The 25506-nt window shown below is 33.9% G+C and overlaps 2 protein-coding genes across 2 annotated transcripts; both read right to left on the bottom strand.

The window, feature by feature from the left end:
* Window positions 1-437: 437 nt before the first annotated feature.
* LOC107957623 (L-ascorbate oxidase homolog) lies at window positions 438-5924 on the bottom strand. Its single transcript, XM_041094429.1, has 7 exons — window positions 4903-5924; window positions 4703-4812; window positions 2800-3070; window positions 1994-2096; window positions 1209-1920; window positions 1035-1113; window positions 438-935 (listed from the first exon to the last, which is right to left on the bottom strand). Exons 1-7 carry the CDS (start codon window positions 5038-5040, stop codon window positions 723-725), a joined length of 1626 nt encoding a protein of 541 aa, XP_040950363.1. The 5' UTR covers window positions 5041-5924; the 3' UTR covers window positions 438-722.
* Window positions 5925-8102: 2178 nt separating this feature from the next.
* Window positions 8103-15787, bottom strand: LOC107904974 (ubiquitin-like domain-containing protein CIP73). Its single transcript, XM_041094428.1, has 18 exons — window positions 15397-15787; window positions 14509-14660; window positions 14262-14379; window positions 13541-13648; window positions 13318-13436; window positions 13092-13172; window positions 12549-12716; window positions 12402-12468; window positions 12169-12323; window positions 11557-11721; window positions 11402-11473; window positions 10546-10666; window positions 10181-10459; window positions 9977-10065; window positions 9656-9868; window positions 9025-9573; window positions 8678-8833; window positions 8103-8493 (listed from the first exon to the last, which is right to left on the bottom strand). Exons 2-18 carry the CDS (start codon window positions 14635-14637, stop codon window positions 8422-8424), a joined length of 2661 nt encoding a protein of 886 aa, XP_040950362.1. The 5' UTR covers window positions 14638-14660; window positions 15397-15787; the 3' UTR covers window positions 8103-8421.
* Between the last annotated feature and the right edge of the window lie 9719 nt (window positions 15788-25506).

The raw sequence follows: 25506 nt of genomic DNA, 5'->3' as shown, positions 1-25506 counted from the left end.
ACATACCATTCATTTAACCTTGTCTGTACCCTGTAGACAGAGTCAGAAGCAATGGCTAGCTTTCCCAGTCCCTATATTATATATGTAAAAGTATAGTTAATTTATGTTGACCGCTATGTTTTTTTTATTTGACTTTTGGCCCTTTAATAATATTTTTAGTTTAAATTTTATGAATTTTTAGTAGTTTAATATCTGTACTTTCTCCATCAATTAAATTAATATATTATGATATTAAAATTTTTCATTAATTTATATCAATAAACACCAATATCATTTAGAAACACCATCATACATGCCAACCAGCATTGTAATGACCAGTTATTCAACTCTTAAATAATACTTATAAGTGATCAAAATATATACACACATTCTCTGGAAGAACAAGAGCAAAGAGCTGCTCCTTTTTAGCTTTGCTCCTTTGCATGTGAATGCAGTACTTGAACTTAAACAACACGTCAATTATGATAACAATAAGATAGTACCAACAATTTATGGTTGGAAACCTGAACAATACAAAGGGAATACAGATCTGATCAAAAGTAAAAGAATGCGACCTCGAGCTGAGGTCCATTAATTTTAGACTTGAATATTACATGCTAAGCACAATATAATGAGCTATATTATATAATTAAAGATATATATATTAAGATTAGAGGCAAAACTCTACTCTCTTCAATCATCTTCATCCATCCACCACCCAACGTTCCTTATCCTATGGTGGCTTAGAGCGGTCGGGTGCTTCGGCCAGCTGCCCTACCGCAGAGGAGAGCATTCTTGGGGATGGGGTATTCATCCCTGAGAGATGTTGAATCTGTGTATACACGCAAGTAAAGCTGCTGCCCAAGGTACTGTCTTGCCCAGTACTCAGACCTCAAGTTCCAGATCCCCACGTTGTCAAGTGCCACATATATGGCTGTCCATGATTTTGGATACACCTGCATGCAATTCACCGCATATATACACCAAGTATATTAAAATTGGGTCTTAACTAAGATAGCTAAATTAAATTGAATAAAGATGATTAATTTAGGCACCTGAGTAGTACAACGTGCAACTGCGTCACGTAGGTTGTATCCGTTCCTACTAGCTGCTGTCCATTGCCCTCCGTCCATACTGCATTTCAATGTGGTTTCAAAACCAATATGTTAGCACAGGTTCGTGCATAATGTTATGGTGAGAAATGATGTTCTTTAGTGCTTAGTGCTTACCCAACGACAAAGAAAGAGTAGCCATTGAGATGCCAGCTCTGTATGATGTTCTCAGTGTTCTCAAATACAATCTCAACAAAAGCCCTATAATCAGCATTCAGAACTGAAGTGTCAAGGTATATCCCTCCACCATAAGGATTATCTGATATGCTCCCAGGCCGGAAGACTCCTCCAATTTTGAAATAGTCGGCAAGTTTCAAAGGAGTGTCTGGCAGAACAAAGGAAACACTGTTAACTGCATATCTTTGCTTCCCATTAACTTGTCCCGCAGAGTTTGCAAGCCTGATGGTTCTGGTTGTATTAATGAGACCATAGTGGTAAGAGCCCTGAGGGTTAGGCCTTGGTCCACTCGCTGTAAGGTTAGTCCTGATAGAGCGTGCCTGGTTCAAAGACCAGTCGATTTGGATGGTGGGTCCACCAGGAGGAGGACCAGAGACAGGACCAGCAGAATTACTGTAACGAAGGGTCGCAGTAGTGGTGAGAACGGGGTTGGTGAAGCGAGTAGAGGCAACAATGTAATAGTCTTGTGCAGGCTGATCAGCTGTGAATAAAACGGAGCACGATTGGCCTAGGTGAAGGTCGATGGAAGAATAGGTCGTTTGCAGGGTGTGTGTTCCCTCCACTTCAACCAACGTCAACCTGTGGTTTTGGATGCGGAAATTGAGAGAATTTTGCAGTCCAACATTTGATATCCTAAGCCTGTAGGTTTTGCCTGCAACACAATACATGATCCTCATTATGCTTGATCCTGTTTAGTCTTTACTAGTATAAGAAAAATTAAGTACCTTGTTCAACATTGAAGGAGGCACCACCAGGTCCACGACCATTGATAAGGACTCCATCAGGTAAAGGTAGCTTCTTACCACCATCCAGATGAGCTTGCAAAACCTGCACAACCCCATTTTTTCAGTTTCTTATTAATTACCAACACCATAATACTTTGTATAAAATCAAATTCTTATGCAGCTGTTATAATCATTACTTCATTATCCCCGCTAGGAGACATGCGCTGGCCCCAGATGGCAAGCTACATAGAAATGTTGAATATATACATGACAATAACACACCTAAGTTGAGCATCCTAGGAAACCATCATATCTGTGCTGATGATTAAGAGAGAAATAGACATATATCAGGCGCAACGCATTTGCGGACAACTTCTTGATCTAGTGGTAAGATATTTATCTTTTGTGGTATAAAAGTTCAGGTTTAATCCTTAGCATCACTACCCATTCCAAAAAAAACAAAAAAACAAAAAAGCAATGTCTTTTCCCTGTCACGTTTAAAACGTATCAAAATAAACCAAGGCTGAGCCAAGCAGGAAATGACAAAGAAAATGACAGTCCAGAAATCCAGCTGTAAAAGGGGGTGATAAAGCCATAGCCCACAGCCAGCATTGAATAGTCAAAAAAAAAAAACCAAATTTGCTTTGCTTCGTTAATCCAACTAACGCCATTATGCTGCCGACAGACACTGGGTGATCCCACCATGTTAAATTGTTGTACGGCCCCATACTGCCATAGTTATGAATAGCAAGCATTTTTTTCCAACCTAAAAGCTAGCAGCTTTAATTTGAAAAAATGTATAGTACCGTGTGATTGGACTTGTACCAATCGCCAATGAGCACAGTGTAATCCCCGGCCGGGTCAGGGAAGGGGACTGGGATTCGTGGGCGACTAAGGATCCTGATCCCTCCAAAACCACCAGCTGCCTTGTGGAATCCAAGTGATGGGTAGTAATAGAAACTCCCTATTTGATCCTTCACCTGAAGCATGTATGTGAAGTTCTTTCCTGGTGGAATAGGGCAGGTTGTGCCAAACACGCCGTCTTCATACGAGTTCCTCCTTTGTTGGACTCCATTCCTACATATTTACAGTCTTCAGCTAAGTAAATAAACCTTGCAAATGATAAAAAAACAACTAATATTTGCCTATTTAAAATGTGCAGTCTAATTCACGATCCAATTTTGAACTGGTTGTCTTTCACTGCTTTGCTTTGAGATGCTAAAACAACCACCCCACCTGTTCTACTTGATTCACTGTCTTTTTATTTTTCAAGTTTGTAAATGAACCATGTCAAATTTTGTTATGAGTCCTTATATTATACATAAGATATAACATGTCTGTACTCTAATTGCATCAATTTTTATTATATATTTTTCTAATTTTTAGATTTCAATTCAAATGGTAATAATTAAATTCGTTAAGTCAAATTTACTATTAGTCTGGCACAATGTATAAAGTGTAGATTTAATCATTGTTCTCTAATTTGATTATTTTTAATTCATATACTTTTTTTATTTTTATTTCGGTCATAAGTCAAATGATCGACACTAAATTCATTAACTAAAATCACATGATATTTTCATTAGTATTATGTAAAAATAACAAATTTAAATGTTTTTCGAAAAATACATAAACTAAAAATGACAAAATTAAAGTAGATGTGCACATAAAACAAAGACTAATAGCAGGATTTGACTATAAATCATCCAAGATAAACACTTTTAGGTCAAATTATGATTTTGGTCCCTATTGTACTCAAATTAAAATTTGATCCTCATATTTTAACATTTATCCTACTTTGGCAATATTATTAATTAATCCAAATTATTAACACAATTAATTGTTCTTGTTAAAGTCTTAATATAGATTATTTTTAAAAATATCATATATCGATCTATTGCTTAAGTTTTTTTTTAAGTCCAGTCAAATAACTTAATTTAATAAAAATTTATATGTCAACAGAACATCATTTTGATGCAAATAGTTAATAATTTGAATTAACTAATAATATTATTAAAACATATAATCAAATCATGCTAAATTAAAATACAAGGACTAAATTTTAAAATTTTAATTCAGTAGAAAACCCAAAACCAGAATTTGACCAAACATTTCCTACGTACAACTATAACAGACTTCATAAAAACACAATGTAAAAAGGGGAAAAAATTGGACAGGTCAATCAACATGTTTCCAGATTATGAAATTATAAATATGATAATTAAGGCTAATATCTTGTGTCCACATCTCTATCCTTGTATTCCTGATCCACTTGAGCTTCTTCCCCATATATGTTACATGTAGGAGACAGCTAATACAAAATAAATGGTCCACTTGAATCAAGGATGATTAATGAGGTTTTAATTAGGTAGATTAACGACCATTAATTCAACATTTTTTCCCAATTAATTTAAAAGCTCAATGCTGTCTTTCTCAATCGAAGGACAAGCCGCTTTCTAATTACAGCAAAGCAAAAAAGGTACTTGTTTTAGCCACATATGCTTTACTGTAAAAGAAAAACACAGATCTGCCATGATGAGATCAAAGCACATGGATGTTTTTTCCCTAGCGTTCACCTTTACCAATGTAGGAAACAAGACAAGAATAACCGATCATGTGTAGTGACCGACTATAATGGTCTCTATATGGCAGTGAAGTAAGTGGAAGAAAAAATGGCACGTAAAAAGGTTGCCTCCAAATAAATCATACCAGGAGAGGAGAAAAGATTCGTTTAAGTTGTTATAGACGTTGATGATGAGGTTATCGTTGGTAACAGAGTGAATATCAGGGCCTGGGAATTGCCCATTTATGAGAAGACCCTGGAAAATAAAAGATTTATAAGGTATTGACCATCATTCTCATATATAGACCGACAATGAAACTATATTATGAGGCTATGAAAAGCTCACCGTTTGACGAACGCCAAGAGGGTAAATGTCACCGTACGTAACATTCCAGCTGTAGAACCTGTAGGGATCTTCGGCGCCAGCAATGGCGAAAAGAGAAGCTGCGGCATAAAACAATGCTACCGCCGAGTGAAGCGGCATTTTGAGTCTAATGGAAGAGAAAAGGAGAGGTTTAGAATAAGAGGGCAGGAGCAGTGAACTGAAAGAGTTAATAAGGGAATAGGATGGCACAATATTTAAGGGAGGCTATATTAAATGGGTTGAACAGTTGAAAGTGTGAGTAAGCCGTAAAGGAAAAACCAAATAAAAAAAAGGAGGGAAAATTTGAGGAGATAAAAATGGAAAAGAAAAAGGAAAGAGAAAATTGAATTAAAGTGTCGGTGGAAGGGTGTCCTTACATTAGCTCACTGTTTGAACTGTGAATGTGTTTTGTCTCCCACATGGTTTTGGGGTTCTTTGTTTTGTTCTTCCAAATTATGGGAGGTAGAGAAATACTACAACACTAATGTTTGTTCTTAATGTTGAGTTCTCCATTTTTTTTAGTAAGAAAACGCTTTTTTGATAAGCTTGCAACATATGGAACTATTATCAAGTCGACAGTTTAGGGTGGAGTTGTGTTACCAGTAGAGCAGAGGTTGTTGGGATTATTTAGTCAACATGGACGATGATGATGGCTCAATTGGCGCTTTGTTTTGTTCTGAAATATAAATATTCATTACCCCCTAAATAACCCAAATCTAAAGCTTGCTTGGTTTGTTACGCTCAAACCTTACTTGTCACTGTAGTACTACAACTATCAGCCAAGCATTTGTATTCAAGATGACAGCAACAAAGAGAGTAGTAAGACTGGCTAAGTCTAACTCTCGAGGAGAATTTTCAATATCTCTCGCATCATAGTATTTAACTTATATACAAATGTTCGGAATTTTTTAAAAGCAATTACAAGTTTTGATGTTTTGGGATGCTAAAGAGAATGCTGGATTTTACTTTCTTAAGTCAGGTGGTTGGTTTTTCTTAAATTGAGGTCGTCGGTGTTTTCATTGAGCTTTTAGTTAGTTTTATCTTTTTTAAGTGTCGATAGAATTTTATTATAGCTGAGAAATGGCTTCATTGGGTGGTTGTTAGTGATTGAGGCTAAGTTGTTAGGGCTAGCAAATAAAGAGCTCATTGGTTACATCGAAGACTTATCAGGGAGTTGAGGTTAGCAGGTAAGTAAACCTACTGGCTCGCATCAATCTGGTGTCAACAAATGACCACTGGAGTAAAAGCATAAACATTTTATATCTCAATTCATAACCGACGGTGGATCATCTAATTCAAATTCAAGGTATAAATCAAATGATTAGCCGATGCTTTTCAAACAAAAGAGGGGTCACTACTTTTCACTTTTTCCTTTATAGCGACTTGGGAGAACGAGCTTTGGTGAACTGGAAGCCACATACACTGCATAATTCTCCTAAACCTTGCCTCGAACTTTGCTTTTCCCTTTTATTATAACTATCATTTAGTAATTAAGTGTATTAACTTTGATGTTAAATCTTCCCAACTATATGTGCAAAAACCCAATGATCATTGAATGGGGACTTCAGGAAGAAATAATGGAAACAATACTGCTGCTAGCTAGCATTGGCCTTGTCAGTTAGATGCATGAAAAATAAGCTGTGCTGACGATGCCATAAATGAATGGTCACGACATGAGGCAAGGCAACGTCCCCACATCCTTAGAAGCATGTGCCATCATCGCAATTTGCAAAGGCGCCTCAATAACGCAAAACTACAAGACCATACATCCATGAATGGAAATCCCCTATTTCAAAGTAAATCCAACAACATCCATTTAACTCGACCCACAGTTTTAAGTGTCCTTTAAAATTGAATTTCAAAAGCAACCTGTGATATAACAAGTAACAATATTGATGATATGTTTGTTTGCCAAAGATAAGATTAGGAAATTCTGCAGGCTCGTAGGACCAACCAACCCGCAATTAGTGGGCATGTTATGCTCGTACCATACAGGCAGGATAGCGTTAGCTATAAAGACTGCAGAATAATGAAAATTGCGACATGAGTCCAAGAACACACATGGAAATTTAGCACTTCCCTTTCCAACTACACATGTCAACTAAGAGACTATAAATGAACCAAGCTTGAATGAACAAATCTCTTTATTTATGTTCGCCTATTTATTTTTAAACTTATTCGTGTTCAGTTTATGTTCGTTAAAAATTTCAAAATTTTGTTCATAATTATTTATTTAAAAATATGTGTATTCATGTTTATTTGTTTAATGTTCACAAATATTAAATAAACATGTTCACAAATAATATTAATAAATAGTAAACAAACAAACAATAAATACATACATACATACACATACATATGTTGTTTAAATATAAAATAGTCAAATATAAATATTAATAATCATATTATAAATGAAAAAAATACAAACCAAGATAATTTTATCAATATATACTAATAGAACAATAAATGAGTTTTAAGATAATTTTATTAATATATACTAATGAAATTTTTATAAAAAAATATCATTAATAAATAAACGAGTCAATAAACGAACTTATTCGTAAACATAAACAAACCAACATACCTCTATTCGTGTTTGTCCATTTATTAAACAAACATAAAATTTTTGTTTATACAAGTTTATTTAACTTAATAAACAAACATTATATAAACGGTTCACGAATATTTCATCGAACATTCTATTCATTTACACCCCTAATATCAACAAACAGTTGAGTGTAGCAGCCATACTATTAGTCAATAACTCTATTTTCACACCATTCATAACTTTGGTATTGAAGTATCGTTTCTGATCATATATAAATGATATAGCCTTGAATCGAATACACACGAGGCTTTCACCATTTCTACTTTTCAATACCCTTTAGATTACCGAATAATATGCCTACTATGTTGAACGAAACCTAGAATGTGTTCATTATATGGAGCCACCAAATCACCATCCACAGTTCTGAATCCCCCTCTTGATTCGGATGGCAATGAAGAAGGCATATAAAACAACTAATTTCTCATGAAAATCAAAACGAGTGCTGACTGCCGAGTCCGAGTACCCATATAGCAGTTCAAATTATTCAATCACTCATCCAACAAAGCTTTAAGTTATTCAATCACTAATCCACTCATCCAACTGTTGAGAATATATATATAAGATCACTAGAGCATTTGACCTCAATAGAGGATAGGTAGTTAATTGCAAAAACTGGTAATAGATGTTTACATTTTCATATCGAAGAAACCAACCTAAAGAAAAAAGCTAGTGGAACTTGAATCTTTCTAGAAAACAGAATATACTTTTATCATGATAATTCCAATTTGATGCAACAACTAAACAAAGAGCACTTTCATAACAAATATAAGATCAAACAATCCCCCAGAAGCCTAAGTTCATGATAGTATCTGGGTAAGAAATGACCCAGTAATTAGCTGCACGACTTTTAGAACTTCAAAAGAACTAAGTTCTAATTTTCAGAATCAAGAGAGCTAGAACTTATCCTTCTCAGATTTATCCTGAAACCTTTGACGCAAGTCCAGCTTTAGCATCTCTGTGTATTCCTGACCATGTAAGAAAATATTAATGAGTTTCTGTACAATAATCACCCTGAAAAATTAGCCAGTTAAAAAGACAATGTTGCTTAAACCAGTTTTTTCTCCCCCAAAACGGAGGCACTTCAACCACAAGCTTCTTTAACAGGTAAGAAACCCAAGACGCAAAGGCACTCAATCTTTGACAACTTACCTTGGCAAGACCTTCATCACCCCACAACTCATTTAGAAGTTCTTCAGCATTCCTCCCATTGCCATATACCTGAACTGCATTTTCGGCAACAGCATGGAAGACGTCATCTGGTACACTAGACTGCTCGACCCTCTGAGCAATTTGTTGAATGTCATCCTGGAAGAAACAGCAGATAGCACAATTGTCCTCCATGTCACCATCTCAATATTACATGCTTATTACACGTTATATAAAAATTGGGGGGTGGGGGGGGAGTTAAAAAATCCACATTATCAACCCAAATAAAACCTGAAATCATGATATCATGATTTATCAGTGGCAGTTGACTTCCACCCATCACACTGTACCTGTGATTTAGATTCTACAGCAGGGAAGGATGGAGTTGCAGATGGCCCACAACCAAGCGCCTGAGAAACAATGGGCATCATTTGTTGGACCATCCGTGACAGATCAATACCACCACCTTGGCCTCCTCCAAAACCTGAAAACATGTTCCCAATATCCTGGCTATCAACCTGCTGAGCTAGTTGACTAACAGTGTTCATGATTTGTGGACTTTGAGTCAGTTGCTGCAACATATTCCTAAAATCATCTGGTGAACCAGCACCAGTTTGCTGAGAAACCCCCGCCAATAGGCCATTCAATGCAGGACTTTGAAGAACTTGAGAGACAGCATTAGCAGCAGCTAATTGATCATCTGAACCCTGCCCTCCTGATAATCTACTACCCAGAACACCTTGATTACCTGAGGAAGAATCTACCCTATTCAGAGAAGAGCTCTGAGAAGCAAGTGACTGCAAAATCTGTTGACCAGCCATTCTAGCATTTCGATCAAGTGAAGAACTAGCTGTTCCATTAACACCGGCAATTGAAGATTTCGTTGGTTTGACTCGTCTCTGACCAGAAAGATATCATATGCTCATTGTCAATAATTTTAACATAAACAGATTCGAATGAAGTGAAAAATTATCATCACACCTTGCGTTCCAAACCCCCCAACCCCAATCCAAGTGGTACAGGTTTGGCATTTTCCTCACTGGATCTAGGAGCACTTCCTGATGGATCTTCCAACTTCACCAAAGGTTCTCCACTTGAACTAGGAGGGCATCCAACTGTGCCAAGTGATATATCCTGTGAACTCTCACCACTCTCAGTATTATCATTTCTTCCTTCAGCATGTTCAGGTTGTGACTGATTATTAATAGTAACAGAGTACTCGTCAGAGATACTAAACAGATAGTTCCTAATTGAGATCATTTAGTTCCTAATTGAGATCATTTTATTGTGAATAAAGCACACCTTCAGTTCTTCAGTTTCAAGGTTTGCTGGTAAAGCAACAGTAGAATCCCCAGCTCCACTAGCAACCATATTATTAGGCTGCTGACTACCTGCACCAGCTACAAACATGAATTCTACAATTCTACTTTGACCTTTAAAGACCAGAGAAATCATACGAACAACAATGTAGTTATTAGCATCTGAAAACAATTAACTGCCAGCTACCTGACGCATCCTGGTTATCTCCCTGCATACTAACTAAGTCTCTAATTCTTGAATTGATTTCAGCAACCATAGAGGATAGTGAAGACTCGGTGGGAGCAGATTGTGCAGCACTGGACATTGCAGCAGTGGCACGTGCTTGGGGAGTAGAAGCAACAGTGTTCCGCACAGGGAGAACCCGCATTGAACCAGAACCAGCATTATTACCACGTTCCCCTTGCCTCCCTTCCCCATTGTCTGTTCTATTACCAACAGCTGAAACCACCGGTGACAATGCAGTACCTGACAATAATTTGCAGTTACAAATAAAAAAACAGAGTACAACTGAAAGGGAAATTATGGCCTGGCTAGAAGCAGATTTTACCCACCAGGATGTATATGGATATTTATGTGCCGTGGAGCGTTTCCAACACCAACAGGACCTACAGTCAGAGAATTTGATGGAGAATGGGAACCACTAAAGAGGGATCTGGTTTGAAGGGGAAAAGGCTGCAAATAAACAATCAATGCATGCGTGATGAACAGGATCCTAAAGAGAGTTAAACACTTGAACAAACTAAGCAAGATCATCGATAATTGTTTCAGCACATCTCATGGCAACTGGTGAAGTAAAATGCCAAACAGAAAAACAACCAACAATAACATGTTAAGATGGTAAAATACAAGTTTTTACATCTCAAAAACTCCCTGCTTCTTTCAAAAGTAAACACAATTTCTCTCATTTTTGCACCCTAGCATCCCTTTCTGTTAATCCTAAGCCCTCAAAAGAATTGCTTTCTATGTCAGAAGAGCATAGGAACATCTCTATAGCTAGATATATGCACCTAGAGAGATCAGATGGATATCATTCTCTTCAATTTAGCTACTGTGAATAACAATAGATAGAAGAACAGATATTAGAAATGCTTGAATGATTTGCCCAGAGTAGACAAACAGGATATCAAAATATTACCATAAATGAATAGGTTATATTAGCAGGATTTTGCAGAATTTTACCAACTTGATATTACCATGTATCATACTCTTCAGTTAAGCTATTTGTGAATAGCAATCAACATAAAATACATACTACACAGAAATTAAGAATCTGCTACTTGAATGAAGTGCTCAGAGTTTATCTGACAATCAGTATATCTAAATATTACCATACATAAATAGAATATATTAGCAGGATTTTGCAGTTATTTTATAACTTGATATGATGCACACAAACTTTTAGCATACCTGAACCATTATAGGATTCGGCCCTGAAGGAGATATATAAACTGCAGGTCCAGCATTAACTGAAGATTCTGCCTGTGAATTGCATGAAACATTTAGTGACATGTTATTATTCAAAGAGAACAGGAAATAAGGACACAAGAGATTGTAGGCCATACAGGAGAATTTCCCATACGCAGCGTCAATATGGTTCGGCCAAGCTCTAAAAGAACGGAACCTAAGTGCTGCATTGTAAGACCTGCTTGTACTGATTCTGTTTGAATTTGCCCCCTCACTGTAGGATCAGAAGAATCCCTCTCTTGCTCTAAACGTTCTGCAATGTGCTACAAAAGTAGCAGCATATTAAAGATGCAAAGAATCAGATGATAAAATTTCAAACTTGAAAGGTAGAAATAAAAAGAATGTGGAATCTATTTGGAGTAAATATATAATACTTTTTCTTCATGAAAACCACCGCAACTTAAACTATGCCTAGTAAATCATATAACAGAAAAAATTCTCCTTTATCTTCCTCAATCTACACGTACTTAAGGAATTTCATAACATACAAAATTTTCATCATAGAAACCCAGTAATTATACATGAGAAAAAGAATTCACAGAGATTTTAGCACAACTCTAATACAGTTTAAAAATTATAGAAGGAAACTAGTATTCCACATACCATATCAACCTCAACATGAATTTGGTTAAACATTTAATAACAATCAAAAGCCTAAAAGTTTCCAGAAAATGGTAACTACAGGAAACATACTAAGGCATGGTACTTACAGACAATGCACCAATAGCATGACTGTTGAGAAGCCGTACTGCATTTCGAATTACAATGCTCAATGCTTCAGGTGTCGGCAGACCTCGTGCATCAGATGGTAATGCTACCCTTGGTTGGTCCCTTGTGTTAGTTGTAGATGTGTGTGGCTGATAGCCTGAATAATGCAGTAGCAATTAGTTATTGCAACTACTTTCAAAAAAAAAATTTAAGTTAATGCTTCTAGTGGTATCACCATTTGGAGAATGCATCTCCATGCGGTTCATAAATTCCGAGAGAGCATTTAAAGAATCAGGAATTGGCTGGAGAAAAGGAGAATGATGGAATTAGATAACAATCAAATTGTAATCTGCTAAAAGATGAATAAGTTTAATTGTATTACCGTATTAAGGGATGGAATAGATACTTGTGCTGCAGTCAGAGGAATTGGCATAACTTGATGAGCAACCTGAAAGGATTGACCAGGAAATGATGGTGCAGATTGTGTCTGATTTCCTTGTTGGTTCTCACCACCACCACGCACTCCATTTGTTTCATTCCCTTGAGGAGCCTGAAAGGAAGTATTATTTTTATCGTTAAATTATTTTGAGCCTTCTACATTGCAACCACCTTGAGAAACTGAAAGCAATATCAATTATTACTTAACCCTTAAGCCATCACATTATTTTCTACTTTTTCGAGTTTCCCTCTTGTATTTGAATCACTGACATATTCATTAGAGTTAACAGTATACATAAGAAAATCTGAAAAGAATTAATATTTTTAAACCCAAAGCATTTGCCAACAGGAAGCTTAGGTGGAAATATGTGCATCTGTTACAACTAACAATGAAGGCAATTAATCAAGACTTTTCAATACCACAAAAAATTCAAATTTAATTTGTTAAACTTTAAGCAAAGATAAATTTTGATCAAGCATTACTCACAGAGGTTGAAGACTGTGTAATGGTACCATTAGTAGTAGACTGGCCTCCAACTCCAAAAGAATTTAAAACTGCCCCAATAACCTATAAGTCAAGCAACAAACAATGAAATAATACTCAGCATTGCTTCACACACATTGACGTACAAGCAATTAAAGAACTCAGGTTATGAAACAGATTTAAAGGTGAGTTGAAATGCTTCACAAGTAAAAAGAGAAAAAGCACCCACCCGACTAAGGTCTGGAGCACTGCCATCACCTTGATCTCCAACATTAAAGGTCCCAAGAACCACACTGTGCGAAATCTGCCCAACTCGATTACGAGGGATGCCTGAAGCAGCATCATTTCCTGCCATTTATTTCAATTAACTCTTGATATCTACTGCTTTTAGTAAAACGCATTAACGCGCAGAATTTCAAAGACCAGACAAGCACCACCATATGTATTGATACCTCTATTACTGTTATTTCCATCTGCCTCTCCCGAACTTGCATCAGATGAAAGCTGTGATTGGGCAGGCTGCCTTTCAACTAAGTGCAATGTATGCCCATTCTCAACATCTAAAAATCCAGTGAAGGATATATTGCATAAAGTGAACCATAGCAAAGGAAACTGCCGCAAACAGCAAACTTGAGGAAGTAGACAAGACAGCATCTTGATTCCCTTCTTTTGATAGTTACAACTACTAGTTTACAATTCTAATTACACTTATGATGCATAATATTAAGTGACTAAGAAGTAATATATTTGATGCTACAGGCTAGGTATTCAAGCCGGTTAATTAGTGCTCATTTTGGACAATGTTGGGTTGTCTATATCATGCAAATTTGATAGAATAGGAAAATATAAGCACAAGTATTAAAGAGATAGCAAAAGAATATAAGGGTAAAAACTTTGAAACTTAGACTCACTTCTTGTATACATAATGGCTCAATCAAAAGCAGTTACAACCACTAGCAAACTACTTACTTTCCAGGAACAAAACCAATCTATACTTGCATGCAATGGTCATGCTTTAATCCATATAATTGGGATAATTCTGCTCATGAACATGGCATCTATGTAAGTAATGATTAGTCCTGCAGCAAGCTGCAGTACAGTAGATCTTTAATATAGAACAAATCTGATTTAATTAAGGCAAAGAAGTTCTCTAGCAAACAGATGATAGGATACGATATTCAGAAAGGAGATGATCATCCTTTAAGACCTTTCCCCTGAAAATCAGCCGTTGCCGACCAACTGGGACACCAAGCTCCCTAGCTATTTTCTCCTTGAACGATGAAACTGGTGCCTGAGTTCATCCAAGTAATAAGGTATCAGCTAAAAGCTCGATGAGGCTCAAAATCATTTTATTAAAAAAGAGATGCACTGCATAGCAAGAAATTTATGAGAATGCAAATGCTTAGAAACAAGCACTTACCTTTTTGTCAACAAGAAAACTAAAAATTTGCGAATCCAAAGTCTTGATCTTTAGCTCTACAAGTGAATCAGAAGACTCTCCAGAAGTGCTGCCCATGCTCGAACCTTCATTGGAGTGCTGATCTGCCATGGAAGTTCAACAGCTACCAATGCCTAGAACAGAGAAAGGAAAGTAATAATATTATTTCAATTAGGATTTTCAACTAATTCAAATTCACAAAGTAAACTATCATTGGCCAAAAGTACTTAGCTCTTAAAGCTGTTGAAATCACAACAAATCAGCAGCCAAGGGCAGAAAAGAATAATTGTCTAGCTAATTTCTCTAACTACCAAGACAACATTAGTTAGTTGTCGAGTAACATGATAAAAATAATATTAAAATCTTTGCTCAAAATGAAAAAAAAAAAGTTTGCTTGGCACAACTTTAGAATCTTATTTAATTGAGCACTAAGATAGATCTTCATTTCGTTTATAACAATAATATAAGTCCAGAAAACGCATTACAATCGATTCTTTTAGCCATGGTCAACAAAAGTCAAAACTTCCTACATTTTAAGGTGCTTGTTTGCATAACCAAATACACAACCTAAATGCATTCAAATTTCCCTTTCAAAAAAAAACAAAAGGAAAGGAAAAGTGAAAGGAAATGCAGAATAATAATAAACAAAGATGTTATGTCAAATGCAATAAATCAGAAACGACGATAACATCAATAAATGAACAATTACATAGCAATCGTCGGATCGAAGAACCTAGAGGAAATCAAATAAGATCAAAATCATTTAAGACCGAAAATAAAATCCTCACCATCAAATCCTAGAAAACGGAAGGTTCACGTCGATAAACATAGAAGAAAATAAAAAGTAACAATGGAACCAAAAGCACGAACCTAAAAAGTATGCAGAAGTCTAAATCGAATAGCGAAAATCCGAAGGAAGCTAAGAATTCGAATTGATGGATGAAAAAGGCAAAAAGCAACGGAAACGGAGGAGTTGCTTCTAGGGTTCTCCAAATCGCGACGTCCCGGGGAAGCTGAGTTCGGCTACGACGATGCCTATGTGGCTTGTTTATGATATGAGAGAGATTTGATTCGAGAAGAATCTAGACCAATCAGCATCCCATGAAGCGGATGGAAATTTCCAGCGGCGTCGTTTCGAGTGGCTCGTGAGTCGTGAGTGACTCGTGTCGCGTCTCTTCTCTTCTCTTCTTTTGTCAGCTTTTCGCGTCTTCCACTTTCACTCCGTTTTCTTGGGCTTAAGGAAATCTATCAAATTGCATGCAACGACTATTGCGCCGATCCGATGGTATTTTAAAGCCCAGCCCATGAAGAACCCACACAATAAATGTTATAAGCTGTCTTTTCCATGGAAAAATATTTATTTGCACTAGCAACATATCCCCCTTTTAAATTTTTACTGGAACGGTTCAAAGTTGTTAACGAATTTTGATGATTTATTTGTGTTAAATTAAAAAATAAAAAATTTAAAAATTAAAATATGTTTTAATTCTTTGTATATTTCGTATATTTGAAATTTAATTTTTTATTTTTATTTTCAAAAACATAGTTTTCTACTTTTTCTAATTTAAAAATTTAGATTCATTTCTTACCATCAGTAAAATTCTTCTATTAAATTATCTAGTGTGACGTTTTAAAATTTAAAAATAAATCACTTAATATTTATGTAACAATAAAAATAAAATTGAAAACATTTATTAGGATTTTTTCTTAAAAGTATTCATTTGAATCATCAAGATAATTTTTTTCTTCGTTAGAATTATATTGTCTTTAAGAAAAATTGTTGTCCACATTTAGATTGAAATAGTTAACAACATTAATTACTTAGACTATCTAATTACATTATAAAAGTAGGTGGACTAAATTATGTCAAAAAATAAAGTATATAAATTAAATATCAAGTTTCAGCATAGTCTAGAGGCCAAAATTGAAATTTGACCATTATCTTATGATGCCGAAAAAAGCGACACAAACCTAAAAGAAATGGGAAGTCGCGTGTCAATCTCTAAGACTCTTATGGTATTCAAATTATATATTAACTATTTGGACTAATTAATAACATTATTATAATTATAGGGGTCAAATTATGTTAAAAATTGAAGTATATAGATTAAATATCAAATTTAGGCATATTAAATTGACTAAAACTGAAATTTAACCTTTTATTATAAAATGCAAAAAGAAAGAAAGGAAAGGAAAATGGATGGGTGTGCCACGTGTAAAGACTAATTAATGGTATTATAAAAATATAGAGACTAAGTTATGTTAAAAATTAAAATATATTGACCAAACCTCAAAATTAAGCATATTAAAGGGATTAAAATTAAAATTTAACTTTTTATTGTAAAATGCAAAAAATAATGATAAAATAAAAAGTTGGTCGGATGCTCCGAGTGTAAAATGAAGGAAGGTCCTATATTAGGTATATAGATTATTTGCAAATAACATGAGTAAATTTGTCAATATTTGTCACGCCCCGATTTATTAGTGATTAGGTGCTTAAATTAAGTATGAAATGAGCTATGGGCTTAATAGTTAAGTGTTAGTATATTCATCTTAAAAATATTAGGTTCCAGCCTTGTCCCTCTCATTCATTTTTCTTTTGTATTTTTGGTAAGCTTGGAAAAATTACTTGTGTTGCCCTTAAGGTTTACTAACCCTAGATATGTCTAAAATGCAGTGTGTAGGGATTGATGAATTATAAGGAACTCTTATTTTGGTGTGTAGCAGAGTATGAATAGGAATTTTTTTATTAAACATGAATTGCATTAGCATTCATAAGCATGCTCAAATAAACTGTCAAACTCTATATTACTATATAATTGTGTATAATTGTGATTATTCTAAGAATTTTTATTAAACATGAATTGTTGTTCTGAAAATTTTATTGTGTATAGACTCATACTGAACTTCATAAGCTCACCCCATTAATTTTCTTCTTTACAGATAACCCACCAGGTTAGGACACGGGCTCGGCATTCAGAGAACTTGTCTCGAATAGTTTTTTTTCCAATAAAAGTATTTTACAAATATTATAATTTATGTTATTTGGAAATTGTATTGCTTTATCTGAACTGTGACATGAGACTTAAATTTTGGGTTAATTTTGGCATGCATGACATTTAAGTTGGTTAGGTTATTGAATTTTAGAATTTAATTAAAGATGCATGAAATTTGGTTTTTAAAACAAAACCCTGTCAGTTATCACTTTTTCGCTACAACATTATGGATGAGTTTTTGAGTAGTAAATAAATTGAAAAACAACTTTCGAGAAATTAACATGAAAACCAAATCGCTTTTCTGAAAATTTGTACCATTTAGTGAAAAAGAGACAACACGCTAAGTCTTTTATTCTCTAAGGTAAGAAAATGTTTTAAAAAGGACTATTTTAAAACTCCAATAATTTTATTAGGCCATTTCAGTGGAAAATGTAGCATTCAAAATTCGACCGTAACGTCTAGGCCGGGTGAAGAAGGTTACAATATTTATTTTTCTTAAAAATATATATCAAAATATTTTTATATTTTATTTTTATGTAAATATACTTTGGGTGCAACCAATAACTCTAATTTATTTATTTTTAATTTAATAGGTTTTATTTCTATTAAGTGTTTTTCTCTATCTTCTTCAGATGGTAAAATTGTATATTTATATGTTTACTATTCATTGATATGATATCCTAGGTAGGTTCTATGCATGCCAACATGTACCCTACTCTAGACTTTGCACGTGTTTATACGATAGGGGTTCACCTATGTAGTGACGTGCAAACCCACATCGCACAATCCCATGTACAATCTCATGTGCGATCTCACGGGAAGCTACAAGTTCTCTTCTTGCGAACACTTAGTGTCATGCGAGCTCGATACGCGAGCTCAATGTGTGAGCTCGATATTCGAGTTATGGATAAATAATAGTAAGTATCAAAACAATTTGTCCCCCAACTGGTTCGAAGAAGAGTTATACAGTGACTCTTCTTGAAACATGGTTCTATGAAGCAAGAAATAACATAAAGAAAAACTTATTGAGTACATTTTATATTTTAATTTGCAACGTACATTTCGCCACGAGTGAATAAAGAGTATGTGCAGTTGATTGTGTCATCATTCTTGGTCATATGAATTGTTAAAGTGCCAAGAAAAACCCTTTTTATAACACCCCATACTTGGTCCAATTGTCGGACCTGAGCGACGAGATGCTACGAATAAATCCGGAATAATCACATGCAATTTAAAACATTGAATGATCATATAAAAACACATATTAATTATTAAAAAATGAAAACGAGACTAAATCGAGCTTTAAAATACAATAGATTAGATTTGGGCATGAAAAAAGACCAAACTATAAAATTTTCAAAACTTGAACTAGGCATCGATACCAAGGAAATAAGTATAGATTTTTTTGTGATAGGTATCGATACCAAAGTTGATATCGATACCATTTTGGCATTCTGTAATTTGAAAACACTGTTCATTTTATCAAGTATCGATACCTTGGTCCTTGATATTGATACTTTTATCTTGATGGTCGAAAATCACAAGTTTGAAAGTTCATTTCATGCCAAAACCTATAACTCAATTCATGGATACAAATAGGTACACGTATGACCTACATAAAACTCACTCAATCTATTACAAACATGTCATGATTCAACCATGATTTATTAACCATCTTACCTATTATAATTAATAACAAAGTATGTAATTAGGTATCATTATCCTAATGCTAACTAATATTATAATAGCCCATTTTCAGTGAAATCGAAACAATGGTTTTGAGACTACAAATTCGAAGTCAAAAATTTTATTTTATTATTATTTTATGGACTACAGTATGATAGAAATACCATATAAAAATTTAGCTAATAAATTTTACTGTTTACATGCTTAATTTAATAAAAATGACTAAATTGCATAAAGTGCAAAAGTTGTGTTTTAATAGCTAAAGGTATTAAATAGCCATAGATTTTTAAAGTGGAGGTCCTTATATAGTAATTAGCTATTAAAGTTGTAAGTGGATAAGTGTGGGTTGTTATTATTGAAATTTTGATTTATTTTTAAGGTTAAATTAGTAAATAGGTATTAAATGATAAATAAAATAAAATAAAATAAAATATTATCATTCATTATCATCATCTTCCACCAAAAAAAAAAAAAAAAACCTAGCCATGGAAGCTTGAAAATTTCAGCAAGCTTATTTTGCTCAATTAGGTATGAAATTTTATCCCATTTTTGATGATTTCTATGTTTCCAGGATCGTAGTAGCTTAATCTAGCTAGCTCGGGGATTAATTTGCAAAATTGTTAAAGAATTAGGGTTTTTATTGGTGAATATGCTTGAATTTTGAAGTTTGATGATAGAAAATGTATTGTTGTTGTTAGATAAATAGTTTTTGTAAAGAGATTTTCGGTAAAATTATTAAATAGAGGCTAAATTGAAAAATGTGATAAATTTATGGTAAAAATTGTGAATTTTTTAAAATATATGGGCTGCTATTCATATGTATAAAAATCGGCTAGGCTTGAGTAAGAATTAAATTGTATGAATTTTATTTTTCGAGCCTAGGGACTAAATTACAAAGGAATTAAAAGTATAGGGCAAAATGATATTTTTTCCAAAATTCCATGTTGGATTAAATTGAATGAGAATTATATTGAAATGAGTTAAATTTATTCGTATAAATCCTGTCAGACCTCGTACACAGTTAGATCGAAGTAAAGAGAAAATATCAGATTAGTCGCCTCCGCATTTACGTACACTCGTCGAGGTAAGTTCGAGTAATTAAATTGTATATTTATATGTTTTAAATTGAATTATATATATGTGATTTGTATAATTGCCATGTATAAATACCGATCGCATATCCGACAATTATCGAGTCTCGTTTGAACCTTAAGAATTTGTAGGATATAAATGACATGTTATTAGGGTTACCGATTTGGTTGAGGTCCTGTATGTGTTGCGGACACACCACAACTTGTATGAGCTTACCAATTTGCAGCTCGTGATAACTTACCGATTCTCAGCTCGTATGAGCTTACTGATTCACAACTCGTGAGAGCATACCAATTCATAGCTCGTATGAGCATACATGTACATGAATTGACGGATTACAGTTCAGTACACTTCGTGTGTACTACCTGTGTATCCAATGATATTCTAAATGGTTCAACGGGCATAGTTCTGTTACGAGTTTATAAGAATTCAATACGAACTAGTACAGGTATTTACATGAATTACATGGAAATGATTTATATATGATATATAGATACATGGTATAGATGTTACATGTATATGGAATTTGAAAAGTGGTTGAATTACATGATTAACATGGTTGTTGAGGATATGTGTTTAGGCTTTTGGCCAAATTGGTTTGGATATGTTTTGTATGCTTACTTTAAATGTGATTAAATGGTAAGTTAATTTCTTTGTTATACGAACTTACTAAGCTTAAATGCTTACTCCGTGTTATTTTTTGGATTTTATAGTAATTCAGAAGCTCGTTCGAGTTGGAAGCTTGTCAGAGCTATTTCACACTATCCATCAGCTCTTTTGGTATTTTCAGCTAATTCGTCCCAGTTATAACGACATGTATAGGTTAATTTAGCCAATGTTGGCATATAAGTGTTTTATTGAGATTAATCACTTATTTGGCTTGTGTTTGGTATATTTTGATGTATATATATGTGACCTTATCATATTTAATGTGTGTTTGATATGGTTGAATGATGAAAAACTTATAAGTATATTGATGATTGGTTTAAAATGGTATATTTGGTACCAAGTGGGTGAGCTTGATAAATGATCTACATGATAGGTTTTGGTACAATTATGCATATATGTATTAAGTCACTTAGGTAAATTTGGGGTACATGGTTGACATATTTGCACATTGTCATTTGAAGTGCCTAAAGGCATATTGGTTGTATGTGATGATTTTACATGTTTAAGGCCTAATTTTGGCTTATTTTGGATGCCTAATTATGACTTGTATATATACAAAATGTTGAGTATAAGTGGATGCTAAATTGGGTGAGAAATGTGGCTTGTAAAATGGCCTATTTTCGTCCACACGAGTAAAGGCACGGGCGTATGCTTCAGCCGTGTGTGACACATGGCCAAGTGACACTGCCGTGTGTCCCTTGTATCTTCTTAAGAATGCAAGTCAATATGCTCACACGGCCTAGCACGCGGGCGTGTGGCTTGGTCGTGTGACCCAAGTCAGTGAGTTGCACAGACACAGACACGGGCTGGGATACGGCCGTGTGTCCTTATTTTGAATGTCCACACGGCTTAAGACACAGACGTGTCTCTTGGCCGTTTGAGTCACATGGCTTGACCACGCGGCTGTGTGATCCCTGCAATATTGAAAAATTTCAATATTTTCTGAAAAATTCTTTAAGTATCTGATTTAGTCCTGACTTGTTTTTAACGCGTATTTTGGGCCTCGAGGGCTCGTATAAAGGACAATATGTTTGATTTCGATTGGTTTCTAACATGAATATTATATGATATGAAATATTTGAAATGTCTGTTTATTTGATTTGTAAACTCTGGTAATGCTCCGTAACCCTGTTCCGACAATGGATACGGGTTAGGGGTGTTACAAATATTCCATTTGGCACCATAACAAACAAATTCAGACATAAACTCAATTGTACATACAAGCAATTTAACTAAAAATGCAATCATCAGGTGAAATTCATTTCATCACCAATAAGGTTCAAAATACCAAATTACCAAAATCACTCATTCATGCTACTTAACAAAGACAAATATACTCACTTCCAGAACCACAACTTACCAATACTAAATAGCCATTATCATATCAATTCACAAGTAATATATCAAAACCAAAACATGCCTGCCAATCAAATGACACAAAAGACATTCAAACCAAGTAAGATCAACATGACAATTTTACTATTTACTCCATATTCATCACAAGGTCAACATGAAACACAAGCTTACATCATATACCAACATCCACTTATTTTACATATTTAACCAAAATTTTAAATTTGACAACTTCAAAACTCTATATACATGCCACAAACTGAAATAACCAAGTCAAAAATTGTAACGACCCGATAGTCACGGGTGTCAAAAAATACATTTTTGAGATTTTATTTTCGTAAAACGGACTCGTAAATATTTTTAGTTGTGTAGTTAATTAGGTTTTGGTTAGGTGAATTTGCATGAATTAAGAGTAATTAGATATAAATACTAAATTGCATAAAAAGTGAAAGTTGAATTATAGATTAAAGAAAAAGTAAATGGACTAAAGAAACAATTAAGCCTTATTCCAACAAGTGGATGGTGTTGGTGAGTACATGTGTAAAATTTATATACATATATTTATTTATAAATTGCACTTACTTAATATTTAAGTATATATATTATATTATTATAATAATAAGTAAATGAAATAATAATAAAACAAAACAAATAAATAGATAAAAGAAATAGAAAAATAAACAGAGATAGGAACGAAAACAGAAAGGGAAAGAAAGGGAAAGAAAGAAAAAGAAAAAGAAAAAGAAAGAAAGGAGAAATTAGAGTTTCAAAGTTTAAAGCTCAATTGATAAGTCAAATTAGTCCATTTTCTTGTAATTTTTATATTTTTAGAATTCTGATATTAAATACTACCCGACCCATGTCAAAATTTTAAAAATTATTGAGTTTTTAAGTGTTGTCTATGTTGAATAATTTTAGTATTAGGGATTAAATTGATAGATTTTTAAGTTAGAAATGAAAAAGGATTGAATTGTAGAATAAATTATAAAATTTGAGTATTAGGGACTAAATTGTGAAAATTTGAAATTTATGGATTTAAGTGAAATTAGGGAGTTAAATCTAGTTTAAAATGGAATTTGCATGAAAATATAAGATTGATTGTGAAGAAATAAAATTAGTCTCGGTTTAGAGACTAGATTGAAAATTAGGCAAATATTGAGCAAAAATTAAAATATTCAATATGAAATTGAATTGTGTTGTATTGATAATTTTTTTAATTGTTATAATTTCGTAGCTAACGTAGTACCAGAACCCTCGGCTAAAAAGGGAAAAGATAAAGTCGACGAGGAATAGCTTGCAATTTCTGATTTGTATTTCTATAATCCGAATCTAATTATTAATTGTTGTATTCTGATTAAATGTTTATGGTAAGTGATTGAGGTGAGTATTTGGCATTTTGATATTGAATTGAATTTATATGTATATGTGATTATATGAAAAATTGATATTGGATATTTGTTGTTTTTGAATTGTGAAATTAAACCCTATTAACTGTATCAGGCTAAGTCGGATATAGATGGCATGCCATAGGATTGGAAGAGTTCAGGGATTTCTTCAACTTCGAGTAGATGAGACACTGGGTGTCAATTATTTACTTCGGATTAATTCGATAAGGCATTGGGTGCCAATTTATTTCGGTTTAGCCGATAAGACACTGGGTGTCAATTTATTAGCCGATAAGACACTGGGTGTCAAATTATTACTTCGAATTATTTGATGAGGCATTGGGTGCCAAAATGGTGTGTTTTGGTTGGATCCGTGTATCCGTCTGAGTCCAAGTTGTGTTAATAGGGGTAATTAATTGAAATTGCATTATGATTGATGTTAGATGATATTGTATGTGAAATGAAAATGGGACAATGAATTGAAATATGGATTGAGACACATGAACTGTGTATTCATGAATTGGATATGGAATAAACAAAATTATTGTTTAAATGATATGTGTATTATATTGTGAAAAGCTATTTATATAGCAAATATGAGAATTGAGATATTGCGAAACAAATGAAATGTGATATGGTTATTGAAATATTTAGATTGTATATTTGTGATTTCATATTTTTTTATTCGAATTATAGAAATACCACTGATTTTACTTAGAGTACGGTTTTGTTTTCCGTGCACAGGTTAGGTACTAAATTTTGATCGTCGATTCAACATCCAACAATGGTCCCGAACTCAAACATGGTGATGTTATCCTTTTGAAATGTGTCGGCATGTACCTAGGGTGTCTAATTAATAGTTATTTTGTGGATTGAATGTAAATAAAGTTAATATTGGTTTGGTATATATATACATGTGTTTGTGTTTGAAGTTTTATTTTGGCATGCTAATTTGGTGTTTAAGTGCTCATAAGCTAAGTAAAATGAATTAAATTAGATATGTTTATAATTTGGACTTGAATGATATTTTGATGATATAATTGTGGTAGGGTACATTGGTTCGGCACCTAGGATGATTGTTTTGACATGTTTTGGATGTGTTTGATTGTGTTTTGAATTGGTTAAATGAATGATTTTTGAGTTGCTCATTGCCCAAGCTTGTAGGGAATGGTAAACTTGTTGTTTAAGGTACATTTTGAGTCCACACGGCCAGACACATGGGCATGTGACTGGACTGTGTGAAACATACGGCTAGCACACGGCCGTGTGAACACTGCAGCTTTGAAAATTTTTATTATTTTTCGAAAACTTTTCTGAGTTTTCGAATTAGTCCCGACTTGTTTCTAACACGTAATTTGGGCCTCGATGGCTTGAATAAGGGACAATATGTATGAGTTTGATTGGTTTTGACTTGAATATTATATGATATGAAATGCATTGAAATTATGTTTGTTTGATCGGTAATGCTCCAAAACCCTATTTCGGAGACGGATGTGGGTTAAGGATGTTACAAAAATACCGAAACAGAAGCTTGATAGTGTGAACCTTGAAATTGATCTATTTGACTAGTTCCACAAAACGAAAACTACATAAAATAATAAGTATAACAGAGTAAGCTTATATAGCTTAGTAAGTTCATAATTACTTAAACAAAATTCTTATCTTAGTTTACAATTAAGTAAACAAATATAACTAATTTAATACGTATTTCCTGTCAAGACATTTACAACAATAAGGTGAGTGTTTCACATATCATTTGTATAATCTCCTAATCATTCAATGCAAATGTTTTTGTATCA

The sequence above is a fragment of the Gossypium hirsutum genome, chromosome D05 (assembly GCF_007990345.1).
Source record: "Gossypium hirsutum isolate 1008001.06 chromosome D05, Gossypium_hirsutum_v2.1, whole genome shotgun sequence".
NCBI classification, from domain to species: Eukaryota; Viridiplantae; Streptophyta; class Magnoliopsida; order Malvales; family Malvaceae; genus Gossypium; species Gossypium hirsutum.
The sequence above is the reverse complement of the archived record's forward strand: the minus strand, read 5'-3'. Positions and strand labels throughout refer to the sequence as shown.

Excerpts from the sequence above, each read along its gene's own strand:
- LOC107957623 (XM_041094429.1), bottom strand. The coding sequence starts at position 5,040 with ATGCCGCTTCACTCGGCGGTAGCATTGTTTTATGCCGCAGCTTCTCTT. Across the intron at positions 4,813-4,902 it reads CTCTTGGCGTTCGTCAAACG|GGTCTTCTCATAAATGGGCA; the intron begins GTGAGCTTTTCA and ends TTTATTTTCCAG. Across the intron at positions 2,097-2,799 it reads GGTACAAGTCCAATCACACG|GTTTTGCAAGCTCATCTGGA; the intron begins GTACTATACATT and ends GGGGTTGTGCAG.
- LOC107904974 (XM_041094428.1), bottom strand. The coding sequence starts at position 14,637 with ATGGCAGATCAGCACTCCAATGAAGGTTCGAGCATGGGCAGCACTTCT. Across the intron at positions 13,173-13,317 it reads GTGCTCCAGACCTTAGTCGG|GTTATTGGGGCAGTTTTAAA; the intron begins GTGGGTGCTTTT and ends CTTGACTTATAG. Across the intron at positions 10,066-10,180 it reads AGATAACCAGGATGCGTCAG|GTAGTCAGCAGCCTAATAAT; the intron begins GTAGCTGGCAGT and ends TAGCTGGTGCAG.